The following is a 17895-nucleotide window of genomic DNA, read 5'->3' as shown; positions in this document are numbered from 1 at the left end:
TATTCACCAAAAGTCAACAATTACGGCTGCACAATTCCCAATTCTAATTTTCCCCTACAAACTAATTTTTACAATTTTTTATTACACATTTTTCCATAAAAAGTCAAAAAGTTAACCCAAACATTCATATTTTCAACCTCAACTTTTTAGTCTAAAAAAACAAAAAGTGCACTTATTTAGTCTTCCCAAACTTGGCCTTAATAATTATTGTATATGAAAAATTATGAAGTGTAAAATGTCCATTGTAATAAAGCAATTAGGTAAAAACATGTCAATATAAATAAATTTTTTTAATATATATATATATATATATAAATAGATTGATGATTTGAAGATCTAGAACCAAACCAATACAGTCAAAAACTAAACCAACCCAACTCAAACAAGTCGGTTTGGTTTGATTCAAATTTTTGATTCAGTAGATAATTTGAGCATTCCTAATTTGTAATATCCACACCACAATGACATTCATAACATAACATAATGGTTTGTAACTTTCATTATAGGACTAACTTGGGTCTAATTGGGCTGGGTTAGGCAAGAGACACCCTAAAATATTAATTAAAAAAAAAACCTCATAAAGTGGCGAAACGTTTATTCTTAAAGTGGTACACCATATTTCTCCTATCATAATATATTATTTATTTATATTGTTTTTATTCTTTTGTATATTTATACCACGTTAATGTACATATCGAAATCGTAATCTTCTGTGGAATCTTCTATTTCAGCAGAAACAGAGCCGCTTAGCACCTTTAAATAAGCAACAATACGTTTAGCATCCCGAGGTCCTTCGTAATCTTGAATATGGTTCCCTCCATTTCTGAAGATCTTAATTGTTGGGTAACCCGAAATCTTAAATTCACTTGCAAGTCCTGTGTTCTTCTCGTCATCGACATTAACTTTTGCTAGGGTGATTGGAGGATCATGACTACTCAGCAAAGATGCAACTTTCTCATACTGCATGCAAATCAATGAAGACATACATTATACATTGTCAGTGGATGAAGTGTATGTATATTATGATAAATTACAATGACCTCCCTTCACTTGAATCAAATATAACAAGTTCTATAATTTCGATATAATTATATTGATTTATCTTCTTTTTTTTTGATCAGTGAATATTGATTTTACTTTTAATAAGATAAAGAGACCAAACTAATGCATATTGCATGAAGACACAATGATAGACAATGTCAAAGACAATATCATATGTTTTATATGACTAAAGAATTTCTAATGAAAGGGAGACCAAATATTATATGAATTAAAAGATTAAGGTAACTCGGTATACAGGGCCGACTCTGAGGGCAGGCAAGAGAGGCCTGCGCCTTGGGCCCCCAAATTTGGGCTAAAAATAGGGGCTCCCAAATATATTTTTGTGTTTTAGATATAAAAAAAAAAGGCACAAATACTATAGGCCCAATTGAATATGGGATAAAAAAAAAAAAGAAATACAGTCCACAAATTGACTTTATTATCCATTGAAAAGGATATGGTGGATAAATTCGATTATACAAGCTTCATTAATATTTTTTGTAGATAAAAATGTGAGAAGGGTAATGTTTATGTGATAGTTGGTTCAATTGTAAACTGGATATTGCTAAACTATAAAGCAACAAAACCATATTTTTATTTTTTGAGTATTTGTAATGATTGCTTCCTCTCTTAATATATAGAAGTAAATTTTTATTTATAATTTTAATGATTATATGTGTAAGTAAATTTTTTTGTAGCTACAAACAAATAAAAAAGTGTTAACTTATCGTTTTATCCATAAACTTTTTTTTTTAATGTAAGAAGGGCTCCATTTTCAAAATTCGCCTTGGCCCCCCTAAATCTCAGGATCAGCCCTAGGTATAATTATGCCAAACTTATAGAAATTGTTGTATATTTTTTTAAATATCAGATAAGGTGAGTATAATTTACCCCATATATATATATATATATATATATATATTACTATCAATAGATAACCCAACTTGATGAAATCTTATCTATGCGCCCTCTAAAATTGGATACAAAAGTGATTGAGACCCCCTTCAATCACCACCCACCACCACCCCCCACACACACGTGGGGGCTAGTGATTGGAAGAGAAGAAAAAACAAAACAAAAGAAAAAACAAAAATTGGCCAATCACAGCCAGAGGGGGTCGTGGGGGAAAATGGGGTTCGGATCATTTTTCAATTGGACACTCTCTTCGTCTTAAAATATTAGTTTTTTTTTTTTGAGAATTTAAATTTTTTTAGTAGTACAATTATTACATTTTTAAAATATTAACTTTCTAAAACTATCCTTTGATAGTATAATTATTAGACTTAAAAAATATTAATGTTAATAAATTTAAAAAAATGACAAAATAAGAAATTTATGTTATTTTAGTCATTAATTTTTGAAAAGGGATTAATATTTTGAGACAATGAAAAATAGAATGAGAGACTAATATTTTAGGACGGAGATTTCATTACCTCTGGAGCAAACTTCTGGCAATGACGACACCTATAACAGAGCACAAGTAGTAATTAGAAAAATGTTTAAGACACCTAATTTATCATAATGATGCATCTGACAAGTGTCAAATTTTGTCAAACATTTCATCGTGTAGAGTGTAATCTCAATGCCACATCTTTAAAGATCATTTAGGGGTGATAAATTAATGCAATGTAACAATAACATGTTGAAAATCACTTTCCATAATATTCATAAGGGTTGAGTTTCTCTTATATTGAGATCTCAACATGAGAGAACTTGAGAGATTCATGGAGCTCACCATAGGTCCCGTTTTGATTATCCGAACGGTTCACTTTCTAGTACTCGTTGAGTAGAATATTCATGCAGAAAAATAAAATGATTAGACATCGGTAGTTATATGTTTGAATTAAATTTATATTACAAAAAATGGATGGTTATTCTTAAAACTATATTTGTGGTCTATTTTTTAAAAATAAATATGATTCAAATATATAACTAGCGATATTCAATCATCTTAATTTTTTGTATAAATATTTAACTCAATGGGTTTAAAAAGATAAACAGTTCAAATCATCAAAATTGATTTCAAAATAAACCTATCAAATCCAAATACTCTCTTAAATTGAAATGCCAACTTGAGTTAAGATGCTAACTTACAGGGAAACAAAATCCTATTCATAATTGCATTCATATAGTAATTGCATCCATGAAAGCACAAACATTTTAATAGGAATCAGGAAAAAGTTAATGGGTCTTTCTTGCCACTATTTTACGTTTATTGCTATTAAAAAAAATTCAAACCTATTAGTTCTTAAAAAATTTAGTTCTCACAATTTTACACAGTGATTACTATAAGAAATTAAAATTTTAGAAATAAAAATTTAAAGATGAAATAATGTTTTAGAGATGAGAATCTTAGTTAACAAAAGTGTTGTATTTCTAGTGATAAAATTAAATATTTAGTGATTAATTGTTATCTCTAAAAAAGTAACATCTCCTTACATGAAATTATTTTATTCCTAAAAAGGTTTTTAATAGAGATATTTTAAAAAGATTATAGCTAAGTAGTCTTTCTTTTTCTTTTTCTTTTTCTTTTTTTTTTTTTTTTTTTTTTTTTAAACTGTATGGCAAGTCTATAGTATTTTTCTATTCCAATATCTGAACATGAAGTTCAAGAAACAACTGCACATAATAAGCTAATGGATCTCGCCAATAAGTGCCCTCAGAATATAAATAAAAGACAAAAAATTTAAAAAATGTAAAATATTTTGCTCTAAATTTAATATACTTTTACTGAAATTAATATATATATTTAATAGTTTTATATATTTTCAAGGCATTTTATACACACTTCCTAACATTAAATATTGGGTTGTTTTGAGAAAATGGTTGAAAATTGGCTTTTTGACTTTTTCATGTGAGAGGTGATGTGAACCAAAATAAATTAAAAGTTGACTTTTAACTTTTTATGCATGTTGCCAAAACAACCCAATGTATAGAGATACTTGTTAACATTTGTCTAAGTTAATAAGCGTAAGGAAACAATTTGGGAAGGAGCAATACTAGGAATACAAGTCTTACAAAGGTGGGTTCTACATGTAAATCCAACTCGTTTTGAGACATCTATATCTCATTATATGGTTGATCTTCTGTGTACTATGACTCAATGTTTGGGTATTGAGAGAGAGAGAGAGGTCGACATTTTGTGTTTGGTGGAGATTATGAAAGTAGTTTATACCTTATTTTAATATAAGAATTTGTGCAAGACTGTTTGGTGCAATTTTTATTTATAATTTATTAGGTAAAAATAAATTAAATAAGTTGAAAAAATTAATTTTTCAAAAGCTGGATAAGAAATGTTTTTAACTTATACTTTTTGATTATCAATTTTTAATTTAAAATAATCTCCATCAAACACTTCCGTTGTATTACTTATAATCTCTAACCAAAAGAACGCAAACTCGAGCGTATTTAATCAGTGACGAAGTGCTACTCAGAATATCTAACCAAAAGACATAGGTTAAATTTGTGTATTGAAAAGAAATCATTATGATCCAAAAACATAAGTGTTAAACGCATAAGGGCACAACATTCGTGAACATCACGATGCAAGAAAACATAGGACCTCTCTTTAGTCGGCAATGAACCACTAAAAACTGACACTAACCTAAAATCCAAGCAAAATTTGCCATAATGATATAATTGCCCTCATTTTACAGGGCCCCAAACCAACCATAGAAGGCAAAAATTTACCCAAAAAAAAAAAAAAAAAAAAAGATGTCAAAACAACTGAAATCTAAATATAATACATTTGGATGAGTGAATTTGAGTTTAAAATTTTAAAAATGATAGCAAACTTAATTATTGGAGGGTAGATTTATAATTCTGAAGTGGCGGATTAAATGCCTTTTTTTTGGGGTAAATTACACTTGTACCCCTTGAGGTTTGGGTTTAATACATATCATTCCTTGACGTTTAGGAAATTACACTAACCCCTCTTTCATTGTAATTATTTAGATAGAATGAAGACATTGAACTCATACACTCTCTCTTTTTTGCTTTACTTTACTTTTACTTTTTTTTCCCCTTTCTTTTACTTTTTTTTAAAATGTAATTTCTTCTATTTTTCTACTAGGAATTATTACATTTTATATAAATAGGAGGTTTGTGAAATGAGACTATTAACCACAATGGTGGGAATGTAATTTCTAAAAAGTCAGGAGATGGGTAATAATTGGACTAAATCTCAAGGGATGTCAATGTAATTAACCCTTTTTTTTCTTTTTCCTTTTATTTTTTATTTTGTAGTTTTTTTGTTGATTTTTTTTAGTGTAAATTTTCTACTGGATGAGAAAAGTATAAAATTGTTAAAATATTGAAAAAAAAAGAAGACCAAAAACATTAAATTTTTTTTAACGTTTTATTTTTTTTTGAAATTTTTCAAAACCTTTTACATTTTAAATTATCTACAGAAAACCTCCTGGAAAACATAATATTAAAAATTTTGACATAATTTTAAAAAAAATTACAAAACACAAAAACAATCAAAAAAAATTATAGCTTTATTTGGATGTTTCAAACACGCACGCAGAGGGTATCAATAATGTTTGAGAGCTCTAATTTGATAGCTCTAATGCAATTCCAATGATGTGGAGAGTACCCATGTGAAGGTGAGACCCACACTTCTCTTTCTATCTCTCTACTCTCTTTTCCACCTCACTAGAGCTCTCAAATTAGAGCTATGTATCATTATTCCAGAGTATATTTGATTCGTAGATTTGGAAAGAAAAAGAGAAAAGATATTCGTGAAATGTTAGTATATTTTATTCACATTTCGCTTATTATTTCTGTTTTTCTTTCCAAATCTTTGAACCAAACACAATTTAAGAGAATTAATAAAACAAAATTGAATTACCTACCATGGAACATAGAAGTGGACGACGATGAAGTCATGCTTGGCAACAGTCTCGTGGAAGTTGGAGCCATCTAGATTCAGAACCAATTCCTTAGTTTCAGAACCAAACCACACTGCAATTGACCAACCAACGATAGCGACAACGAAGACGTAGATCCATGACCTAGACTCCATTGCTTTCTCTCTCGCTGTAGCCCTGGAGGAGCTTGGTTTCTATAGTTTGATTTTTCTTTGTTATGAGGAGAGAGACTACAATACTTTTCACCGTCAGTTTCTCGAGAGAGAGAGAGAGAGACAGACATCGATAGGATCAGCTTAAAATTATATATTAATATATTTTTATAAAAATAATTATAAATTGATTAAAAAATTATCAATATTAATAATTAATATTATAAATTTTTCAGTAATTAAAATTTTGAAATAATCTGATTGTAATTTTCCCTTATTTTAAAGATTCGAATGTATGATTTTCTTAGTACACAGAACAGTAGTCTAGCTAAATGTTTGTTTTTTTAATCGTTCGACAGTGAACCGTATGAAGCCACGTTGATGCCAGTTGTCTTTTTTTTTTTTTGGCAAATAATTGCCTCTTGATTGTAACGACAATGATTATTGGTCACCTTTTGTTGTTAAATTCCATTATGAGGAACCACAAAAGTTGGCTTAGTTGGTGCAGGTTGGTTTCGAATTGTGCTCTCTAATTTCAGATTCAATTATCGTTATGTATTATTAATTTTTTGAGATTATTATATGTCTGCAGACTCTTTTTAAGATTTTTTTGATCAATGTAAAAATATTACTTTCTATAGATTTCGAGATTAATTGAAGTATAAAAAATTAGTCTAAACATTCAATTATGATAAAAACAAAATCCATTAACAGGGTTGATTTGGTGTTTCCCATTTCGCCTTTTTTTTCTTTTTCTGCTCCTTATCCTTTATTTTATTTTATTTTTTTATTTTTATTTGTCTCAGTTGAATTTTTACAAGAATTTGTGGGAGTTGTTGACGTATAAGGTTTAACACAAGTCTTTTTACTTATTTGAATAATAATATATTTTGGAAGACATTTCATGTATATTATTTATGAAAAAATTAAGTCGATCTGATAATCATAATATTTTCATTTATTGTGTTTTGTCTCCACATAAATGAATGAATTTTTAAAATATCTTTGTCTGTTTAAACAAAAAAATATTTTTATAATATTATACAATATGTACCCTTAAAAAATATATTATATCACAATGTACGTAATATAATTACAATATTCCATAATAAATATCACAATATATTGTAATTTGTCACACCAAAATGCGTTGTTTGTTGGTGGAATTGAGGTCTATAATGGTTTTAATAAATCTGTTTGTTTATCATCATTATCATCAAGATTTGATTGTTTATCTGGGTTTAAAATGGATATGAGGCAATTGAATTTGGGGTTTTCAATCCGTGTAAACTATTAAGGCAATTGGATTTGTGTTTTTATCAATCAACCAACACTTTTATGAAATAAAAGTTCTTACCCGTATTTATCGTGTGAACCTCAACAAAGTCTCTAGAGTTTCTTAGTTTGTTAATGCTTTGTTTGCCTACCAAGAAAACTTAGGGAAAGAAACACAATAATAAAAGTAAATTTATTTTTTTTCTCCCCTGGTTTTAGTACGCTAACAAATTATATGAATTTCCAAATCCCCATCCTCCCCTATGTCCTTTTGGATTCTTGACTTTTTGTTGGAAAATAGAAGAAAATGCGCAGAAAATGCTAAAGAAATTAAGCCATTTTCAAGCATCTTCCCTCACTGATTTCTCTTTTACTTTCCCTGCGTTTTTATTTCCTAATTTTCATGGCTCTTCTTTCCCAGATTTCTTTGTTCCAACCACAACCATATCATCGTTGTACTGCTGTTCAAAGGTAATTTGAGTAATTGATGATTTTCTTTGTTCAATCTCATGATTTTGCTGTTTGAAGTGTATAAAGGCACGGTGTAAATAAGCTCCCATTCTCCCATTCTCCTCCTCATTATTACATGCCAAGAGAAACTCACCTCCCATCCCACCATCATTGACCACCTCTCTCAAACTGTCTGAAACTCTTCTATTCTCCCTACCAATAATTGCAACAAAGCTATAAAAAAATTCAATTAAAAAATATATAAAATGAATATCTTTGATCCTTTACCATACATAAAATGAAAATCTTTCTTCAACAAAGCTGAAGTTTTTAGTTATTTTTTTCTTTATTTGGTTTCAGATCAGATGATAAAATTAAAAAAAATAATAAAGCCTTTTCAATTATTATTTTTTTTTAACAGAGGTCAATACAAAAACAGCACAACAGAAAAAACTAAACCAAATCATACATGCCACAAGCCCAAGAGGTGGGTTTGAAACCCAATCAAAAGGGAGGATATTCAGAAGATGGTGATGAGCCACCCAATGGGTCTTTCCTATAGCGATCCCGGTTGTCCCTTTACTCTTCTGTTGCGTTCCGGACTTGGGTTCCGTGATGTTGGTGGTTGTATACCTTGTTGTCATCCTTTAATTCCGCTTGATTGAGTTTTAGGATGTATTGGGCAGAGTTGTTGCAGGTTGGTTAGGCTTTGGTTTCAATTCTTTGTTGCCCAGTTTTTAGGAGGTCCGCTCGAGCGGGTCTTCTTGCGCTCGAGCGGAGATTGCACGCTCCCAGTATTTTGGTGCTCTGCAGAACTTCTGCAAGCATGTTTTTCACGCTCGAGCGGATTTCTTTACGCTCGAGCGGTAGCGCTCGAGCGGGTACTCTGGCGCTCGAGCGGGTAGTACTTTTTGGTGTAAGTTCTGGGAGGTGGAAATCTACGCTCGAGCGGACTGGTTTTCGCGCTCGAGCGGATGTACTTTATTCTTGTGTCTTGGCGCTCGAGCGGGTCTTTTTGCGCTCAAGTGTACCTAGTTTTTTGTTCTTGACGCTCGAGCGTTATGTTCTCCGCTCGAGCGGGAATGTCGTATATCAGTTGGCAGCTAGGCATTTTAAAATCACTTTTTATATTTTCTCTCTCTCTTTTACTTTCTAAAAAGATATTTTGAGAGCTCCTCTCTCTAGAAACTCCCTTCTCTCTAGGGTTTGATCTAGTTAGAGTGCTTCCCTTCCCTTCGGCCTTTGTAAGAGTTGGGTTGATCGTCAAGGGCTACACTTTGATCCGAGAATATTGAGTTTTGGAGCACATTGAGTTTCTTCATCTTCTTTCCTTGAGCTCCGAATTTGAGGTAGGGATTCCTACTCACTCTTATGGTCTTTGACATAGATTTTTGGTTGTTTTGATAAAGTGTTGAAGTTGGGTAATTTTGGGACTTAGGGTTTCAAAATGCTAAAAAAGGGTTTTGTTATTTTGATTCTAAAAATGTGTATTATGAGTTTCAAAATAATGATATTGTCATTGGTTGTTGATATATAGACCATTGGGTCAATATTGGGAAATGGGGTAGAAAATCCTAATTGGTTGTATAAATTAATTGGTATGATTAATTTGAGAAAATTGTGGTTATATGGAATTGAGTTGGAAATAATGAAATTGACTCATTATATAGTAGAATAGTGGAGTTGGATTTGTTAATCGCTCACTTTTGAAAACATTGATATTTTATCTGTTGGAACTTTTATTATTTGTTTAGAAATAATTACTTGGACTACCGGTGGAGGGTAGTTTTGATTGTTGTAGACAATGCATGATGATTAGGCAAACTAAAACTAATCAATTGGATATGTCATAGAGTATGACGGTTGATAGAATACATTAACGTTATGTATTGATTGACTGTGTATATGACCTATGTGTATATACGTTGTGTGTATAGGAGGAGATAGGGGATGTACTCCACGGTTTAGGGAAAGATAAGAGATGGATCTCTAAACCGGATGTTGCTTGGGAGGAGATAGGTGATGGACTCCACTGATACAGCTCATATGCTTGTCAGTTAATGTGTTGATACAGCTTATATGCTTATCTATGGAAGTGTTTATACAACTCATATGCTTATCTTTGGAAGTGTTGATATAGCTAATATGCATATCTGTTGAAATGTGGATACAGCTTGTATGCTTATCTGTTGAAATGTTGATACAACTAGTATGTTTATCTATTGTAAAATGAGAAATGTCTAATATGAGTCACTGTCTCATATAAGTAGTTGGCCAGGTTCTGAGCCGTTGATGTAAATTGTGAAATTGATAAGAAATGAAAACTGTAATGAAACATGAACATAGTGGTCATGAAATGGAAATGGGTTATGAATTGATTTATGGAACTTGAACATTTATCAATTGCTAACGTCTTAGTTATTGCTCATACTGTGTTTAGCATATTTCTACTGGGCGTTGGCTCACCTTATATGGGACATCATTTTCAGGTACAGGTAGTATGCCACCTCCAAGGACATAGCTTGGATGATGATGAGAGTTGAAGACTCTTTTTATTTATTTTGTTTGTATTACATGTATATCAAGCCAAGGGCTTATTTTGTATAGAGTTAGTACTCTTCTTTTGTGTAAGCAGGTGTTGACTTGGAAAGTTGTAAGCCCATAGGGCATTTGCTTTTGTTGTTAACATGTAATACTATTGTAAGAACTACTCTGATGAATATAAATGGTTGGTTTCTTTTATATAATTGCATGCTTAGTGATGAGTTTTATGTGTTATTTTGAGGGCGTTACAACTTGGTATCAGAGCGTACCTGGTTCGAATACTTTGGGTACGTGAGAAGTGATTAGGATCACAATGGGTTTGTCTCGCTTGATGAAGACTTAGATGTAGTGTTATGTGCTTATATGATAACATGTTTATGTGACTATGTGGGTATGGAATGTAGTTTCTAGGATGTTAATTGAATCCTTGGGTTTTTGGGAGTCTTGTTGGAAAAGCACCTGATCAATGCTGTTTCTAACCGGAACTCTATTAACGCCTCGGGATTATCATTATCCAGAAATGAAATTCGTAATTGCTTATGTGATTAAGTGCTTACGTGGAGTGAATTACAGTTGTCCATGCATTAGGACGTGAGTGTTATAGCTTCGACACATTTGCGAATGTGCTAACGGTCTTGGTTACCTTTATTCGGATGTCAGGACGAGGACGTGGTAGGCGAGGCAGACGTGGTAGGCAGGAGATGCCTCTACCGGGCGATATTCCGGCACAGCAGGAGAGAGTTGGTCAGGCCAATATGGCCGAGCCAGCGGGTCAGCAGGCTATGAGTGCCTTGGCCCAAGAGATAGCAGGAGCTTTAGGTATTCTCAGAGCAGGGAATCAGGATCAGGCCCACATAGCTGAGGCAGGGCCTTCCTTCTTGAAGAGGGAATTCTTTCGGTCCAATCCGGACGAGTTTGTTGGGGATCCGAATGAGCCACTTAAGGCTGACGAGTGGTTGGAACAGATGGTGAAGACGTTCGAGATGCTTGGCATCGAGGACAGGGCTTTAAAGGTGACCTTGGCATCCTTCCAGCTGAAGGGAGATGCGGGTCAGTGGTGGAAATACGAGAAGGGCAGTGTTGGTGGTGCATGGGAGGCGTTTTTGAATGCCTTCCAGGAGAAGTTTTTATCTTCAGCTGCTAGGGAGAAGCTGAGGGAGCAGTTTTGCCAGCTTAAACAGCACGGCTTGTCAGTGGCCGAGTTTGAGGCTATTTTTACTAGTCTGTCCAGGTTTGCACCTGAACTCGTGGCGTCCGAGGAACGCTGTTGCTTAGAGTTTGAGCAGAAGTTGAGGCGTGGACTCAAGTTGAGGGTTGGAGGGTCCTTTATTCGAGAGTATAGACGTCTGGTGGATGCTGCAGCTCATATGGAGATAATGATGTAGGAGGAGGATGAAGGGCAGAGAGGCTCCAAGAGGAGCCAAGATGGTCAGGGTGACGGCAGGAGGCAGAGGGGTTCTAACCCTCAGCAGTCTCAGGGTGGTTTGTCTAGATCGACCTTTCCAGTACCGAGTGCGGGCTCTGGGAGAGGTAGTCAGGGAGGCTTGACTTGTTTTGCGTGTGGCCAACTGGGTCACAAGTCTTCGATTTGCCCGCAGAAGGGAGGGGGTCAGCGAGCTGCTTCTTCTTCAGCTAGACCTCAGGGCTAGAGTCAGGGTAGGGGCCAACCTTTGTCTTGCTATCAGTGTGGTAAGCCTGGGCACCTGATGAGGTTTTGCCCACAGTTGAGTGCCACTTCGGGTGTGTCTGGTTCTAGGTAGACGCAGGGTTTTCAGTCAGCTTAGTCTGTGCAGGTCTCGAGAGCCAATCCGGGAGCTTCGTCATCCCAGTCAGTACAGCAGTCTTTTGCTCCTAGAGGTGAGCAGGTAGATCAAGGGCCTACAGGGCTTATGTATACTGTTACCGCGCAGGATCTTGTACTTGCTCCGTCAATTATGAGAGGTACCTTCTTGTTTTGCAACTCGGTTGCTAGTGTATTGATTGATACGAGTGCATCTCATTCTTTTGTATCTGCTGCATTTGCATCTGTTTTGGAATTGGAGTTGGCACAGTTAGCATCTCCTATATGTGTAGTATCGCCTGTTGGTGGTGAGTTGATCTTGAAACAAGGTGTTAGAGGTTGTGATATAGAGGTCGCCGACCATAGGCTTTCTTTTCCTTTTGTTGTCATGCCCATGAAGGGTTTTGATGTTATTTTGGGTATGGACTGGCTATCGTCATACCGGACTGTTATTGATTGCTACCGCTAGAGGGTCACGGTTTGTACCTTGAGCGGGGAGTGTTTCCATTTCTTGGGGGATCGGGTTGGTAGTGTGTTGCCACCGATGTATGATCCGCGAGGGCGGAATAAGCTTAGTGGTCTACTTGCTAGCTTTATGAGTGGTGAGTGTGATGAGACCCAGATTGTATTGCCAAGGGTGGTTTGTGAGTATTCGGATATTTTTCCCGAGGATCTCGTTAGTTTGCTACCTCACCGAGAGATAGAGTTCTCTATTGATTTAGTGCCCGGCACAGCGCCGATTTCTATGGCACCTTATCGTTTTGCCCCAGCCGAGTTGAGTGAGTTGAAGATTCAGCTCCAGGAATTGCTAGATAAGGGTTTTGTTCACCCTAGTGTTTCGCCGTGGGGAGCACCGGCCCTCTTTACTAAAAAGAAAGATGGTGCCTTGAGATTGTGTATCGATTACCGAAAGTTAAATCGGGCTACGGTTAAGAATAAATACCCTATGCCCCGTATAAATGATTTGTTTGACCAATTAAAGGGTTCCCATTGTTTCTCTAAGATAGACTTGAGATCGGGTTACCACCAGTTGAGGGTCAGGGAGGAGGATATTCCTAAGACGACATTCCGTACGCGGTATGGCCATTATGAGTTTCTGGTGATGCCATTCGGGCTTACCAATGCACCGGCAATCATTATGGACTTGATGAACCGGATCTTCTGGGAATTCTTAGATCGATTCGTAGTCGTTTTCGTGGACGACATTCTTATCTATTCGCCTTCTGAGGAGGAGCACGAGGAACACTTGAGAGTGGTGCTTGAATTGCTTAGAGCTCATAGGCTGTATGCCAAGTTTGGGAAGTGCGAGTTCTGGTTAGGAGAGGTCAAATTCTTAGGCCATGTGGTATCTAGGGAAGGAGTGTCTGTTGATACATCTAAGGTGGAGACAGTACAAGATTGGGCACAGCCTAAGAGTCTGTTTGAGATCCGCAGTTTTCTGGGATTAGCTGGGTATTACCATCGGTTTGTGAAAGATTTCTCCAGGTTAGCTTCGCCATTGACTAGATTGACGCGGAAAGGGGTCAAGTTTGTGTGGAGTGATACTTGCGAAAATTCGTTCCAGGAGTTGAAAGTTAGGTTGACCACCGCTCTGGTTTTGATTATTCCGGAGAGAGGGTTGAGCTATGCGGTTTATTGTGATGCCTCACGGGAGGGTTTGGGTTGTGTGCTGATGCAAGAGGGGAAAGTGGTAGCTTATGGCTCACGTTAGTTGAAAATACACAAGAAGAATTACCCTACACACGACTTAGAGTTAGCAGCAGTGATCTTCGCCTTGAAGATTTGGAGGCACTACCTTTATGGTGAGAGGTTCGAGGTATTCTCGGACCACATAAGTTTGAAGTATCTGTTTACACAGAGAGACTTGAATTTGAGGCAGAGAATGTGGATGGAGTTCATTGAGGACTATGATTTTGAGTTGCACTATCACCCGGGAAAGGCCAATGTTGTGACTGATGCCCTTAGCAGGAAATCCATTAGTGATGTAGCTTATATAGCCATCTGGGAATGGGAGATGTTGGGTACACTTGGCGAGTTTGATTTGCTTCTGGGCGAATCTGTTGAGGCTGCGGCCTTGTTTTCTGTTGTTACACAGCCTACACTTGTCACACGAGTGTTAGAGGCACAGAGAGGTGACCTTGAGGTAGAGTCCCTTCGAGAGAAGATCTCCAGTGGGAAGGTTGAAAAGGGTTTGACGGCGTATCCCGACCAGAGTGTGAGATACCGAGACCATTTGCTTGTGCCGGAGTCTTGCCGAGAGGAAGTACTCTGAGAGTTCCATCATTCACGCCTTGCGGTGCATCCGGGAGGCACTAAGATGTATCGGGATTTGGGTCGCCAATTTTGGTGGTGGGGTATGAAGAGAGATGTGGCTGTTTTCGTATCGAAGTGCCTTACTTGCTAGCAAGTGAAGGCCGAGCATCAGAGGCCAGCGGGTTTGCTGCAACCCTTGCCTATTGCCGAGTGGAAGTGGGAGCATGTCACTATGGACTTCGTTGTAGGTCTTCCGAGGACTCAGCGGGGTAGTGATGCCATTTGGGTGGTTGTAGACCGGTTGAATAAGTCGGCGCACTTCATTCCTATGCGCGTGAAAGATTCGATAGATCATCTCGCCGACTTGTATATTCGGGACATAGTGATATTGCACGGGGTCCCAGTGATGATCATCTCAAATAGAGATCCTCGTTTTACTGCTAGGTTGTGGCAGAGTTTGTAGAGTGCCTTGGGCACTAAGTTGACCTTTAGTACGGCTTATCACCCTCAGGCTGACGGGCAGTCTGAGTGTACTATTCAGATCCTTGAGGATATGCTTCGAGGTTGTGTCCTTGACTTTAGTGGGACGTGGGAGAGGCACTTGCCCTTGGTGGAGTTTGCCTACAACAACAGTTTTCAGTCTAGCATCGATATGACACCGTTTGAGGCCTTATATGGCCGACCGTGTAGGTCTCCAGTGTGTTGGGCCGAGGTGGGTGATGCACCTTTGTTGGGTCCGGAGTTGGTTAGGGAGACAACGGAGAAAATTGAGCTTATTCGTTGGAGGCTTGTTACAGCCCAGAGTCGCCAAAAAAGTTATGCCGACCGTAGGAGGAGGCCTTTGGCGTTTGAGGTAGGTGATCATGTCTTCTTGAAAATATCACCTAGGCGAGGTTTGATGAGGTTCGGGAAGAGTGGGAAGTTATCCCCTCGATTTATTGGTCCCTTTGAGATCCTTGAGAGGATTGGCGAGGTTGCTTATCGTTTAGCTTTGCCACCACAGTTGTCCGGAGTGCATGACGTGTTTCATGTGAGTATGCTTCGGAAGTATGAGCCAGATCCATCCCATATGTTAGATTGGACCGACTTAAAAGTTGATGAGGATGCCTCGTATGAGGAGAGACCAGTTCGGGTCTTGGATAGGCGGGATCAAGTCCTGCGTGGCAAAACCATTCCTTTAGTAAAGGTTTTGTGGAAACATCATGGAGTGGAGGAAGCCACTTGGGAACGTGAGTTGGAAGTCCGCGAGAAATATCCGGACTTGTTTGTTGATGTGTAACCATGCATTGGTAATTTTGTAATATCGTTGAACTTTAAGAACATTATATGTGTCTTAAGTTGTAAAACATTGTGAATGTTTGGTTAATGGAAATTTGTTATAACATTGCATATGTTTAATGTATTATGAAAATGCAGGCATGATGTTAATGTTGCATGTATTATGGAATTTTGGAAAATGAGTTGAAATTGGTAAATTTCAAAGGAATGCATGTTGATAATGCAGGCTGTTATGTGTAATGTGAAATGCCTCTTGAAAGAGATGGGATTGACCTGTAATGGGTCGGATTGTTTAATATTTTGTTGTAATATTGTTGAGAATGGAGAAAACCTGTTTTTGAAAAACTTGTGTTTAATTTCGGGGACGAAATTCTTTAAGGGGAGGAGGTTATAGCGATCCCGGTTGTCCCTTTACTGTTCTGTTGTGTTTCGGACTTGGGTTCCGTGATGTTGGTGGTTGTATACCTTGTTGTCATCCTTTAATTCCGCTTGATTGAGTTTTAGGATGTATTGGGCAGAGTTGTTGCAGGTTGGTTAGGCTTTGGTTTCAATTCTTTGTTGCCAGTTTTTAGGAGGTCCGCTCGAGCGGGTCTTCTTGCGCTCGAGTGGAGATTGCACGCTCCCAGTATTTTGGTGCTCTGCAGAACTTTTGCAAGCATGTTTTTTACGCTCGAGCGAGTTTCTTTACGCTCGAGCGGGTAGTACTTTTTGGTGTAAGTTCTGGGAGGGGAAAATCTACGCTCGAGCGGACTGGTTTTCGCGCTCGAGCAGATGTACTTTATTCCTGTGTCTTGGCGCTCGAGCGGGTCTTCTTCCGCTCGAGCGTACCTAGTTTTTTGTTCTTGACGCCCGAGCGTTGTGGTCTCCGCTCTAGCGGGAATGTCGTATATCAGTTGGCAGCTGGGCATTTTAAAATCACTTTTTACATTTTTTTTCTCTCTCTCTCTCTCTCTCTCTTACTTTCTAAAAAGATATTTTGAGAGCTCCTCTCTCTAGAAACGCCCTTCTCTCTAGGGTTTGATCTAGTTAGAGTGCTTCCCTTTCCTTCAGCCTTTGTAAGAGTTGGGTTGATCGTCGAGGGCTACACTTTGATTCGAGAATATTGAGTTTTGGAGCACGTTGAGTTTCTTCATCTTCTTTCCTTGAGCTCCGAATTTGAGGTAGGGATTCCTACTCACTCTCATGGTCTTTGACATAGATTTTTGGTTGTTTTGATAAAGTATTGAAGTTGGGTAATTTTGGGACTTAGGATTTCAAAATGCTAAAAGAGGGTTTTGTTATTTTAATTCTAAAAATGTGTATTATGAGTTTCAAAATAATGATATTGTCGTTGGTTGTTGATATATAGACCATTGGGTCAATATTGGGAAATGGGATAGAAAACCCTAATTGGTTGTATAAATTAATTGGTATGATTAATTTGGAAAAATTGTGGTTATATGGAATTGAGTTGGAAATAATGAAATTGACTCATTATATAGTAGAATAGTGGAGTTGGATTTGTTAATCGCTCACTTTTGAAAACATTGATATTTTATCTGTTGGAGCTTGTATTATCTGTTTAGAAATAATTGCTTGGAATACCGGTGGAGGGTAGTTTTGATTGTTGTAGACAATGCATGATGATTAGGCAAACTAAAACTAATCAATTGGATATGTCATAGAGTATGACGGTTGATAGAATACATTAACGTTATGTATTGATTGATTGTGTATATGACCTATGTGTATATACATTGTGTGTATGAGAGGAGATAGGGGATGCATTCCACGGTTTAGGGAAAGATAGGGGATGGACTTCTAAACCGGATGTTGCTTGGGAGGAGATAGGTGATGGACTCCACTGATACAGCTCATATGCTTGTCAGTTAATGTGTTGATACAGCTTATATGCTTATCTATGGAAGTGTTGATACAGCTCATATGCTTATCTTTGGAAGTGTTGATATAACTAATATGCATATCTGTTGAAATGTGGATACAACTTATAGGCTTATCTGTTGAAATGTTGATACAACTAGTATGTTTATCTATTGTAAAATGGGAAATGTCTAATATGAGTCACTGTCTCATATAAGTGGTTGGCCATGTTCTGAGCCGTTGATGTAAATTGTGAAATTGATAAGAAATGGAAACTATAATGAAACATGAACATAGTGGTCATGAAATGGAAATGGGTTATGAATTGATTTATGGAACTTGAACATTTATCAATTGCTAACGTCTTAGTTATTTCTCATACTGTGTTTAG

General features: G+C 36.6%; 1 protein-coding gene across 2 annotated transcripts in view; it reads right to left on the bottom strand.

Annotated features, from left to right (window-relative positions):
- Positions 1-476: 476 nt before the first annotated feature.
- The window catches only part of LOC114315297 (protein disulfide-isomerase), a 31029-nt gene continuing 13610 nt past the window's right edge, over positions 477-17895 (bottom strand). The window contains exons 1-3 of one of the 2 annotated variants that reach the window (XM_028261916.2): positions 5898-6342; positions 2475-2505; positions 534-960 (exon numbers count right to left, since the gene is read on the bottom strand). In XM_028261916.2, coding sequence (XP_028117717.2) covers positions 673-960; positions 2475-2505; positions 5898-6067 — 489 coding nt within the window. In that variant the 5' untranslated portion in view covers positions 6068-6342 and the 3' untranslated portion in view covers positions 534-672. Of the gene's footprint in view, positions 961-2474; positions 2506-5897; positions 6343-17895 lie in introns of those variants that run through there. The other variant, XM_082874658.1, reaches the window with a different exon arrangement.

This window comes from Camellia sinensis, chromosome 6 (genome assembly GCF_055761805.1).
Source record: "Camellia sinensis isolate YWXY chromosome 6, ASM5576180v1, whole genome shotgun sequence".
NCBI classification, from domain to species: Eukaryota; Viridiplantae; Streptophyta; class Magnoliopsida; order Ericales; family Theaceae; genus Camellia; species Camellia sinensis.
This window is presented reverse-complemented; position numbering and strand designations above follow the sequence as displayed.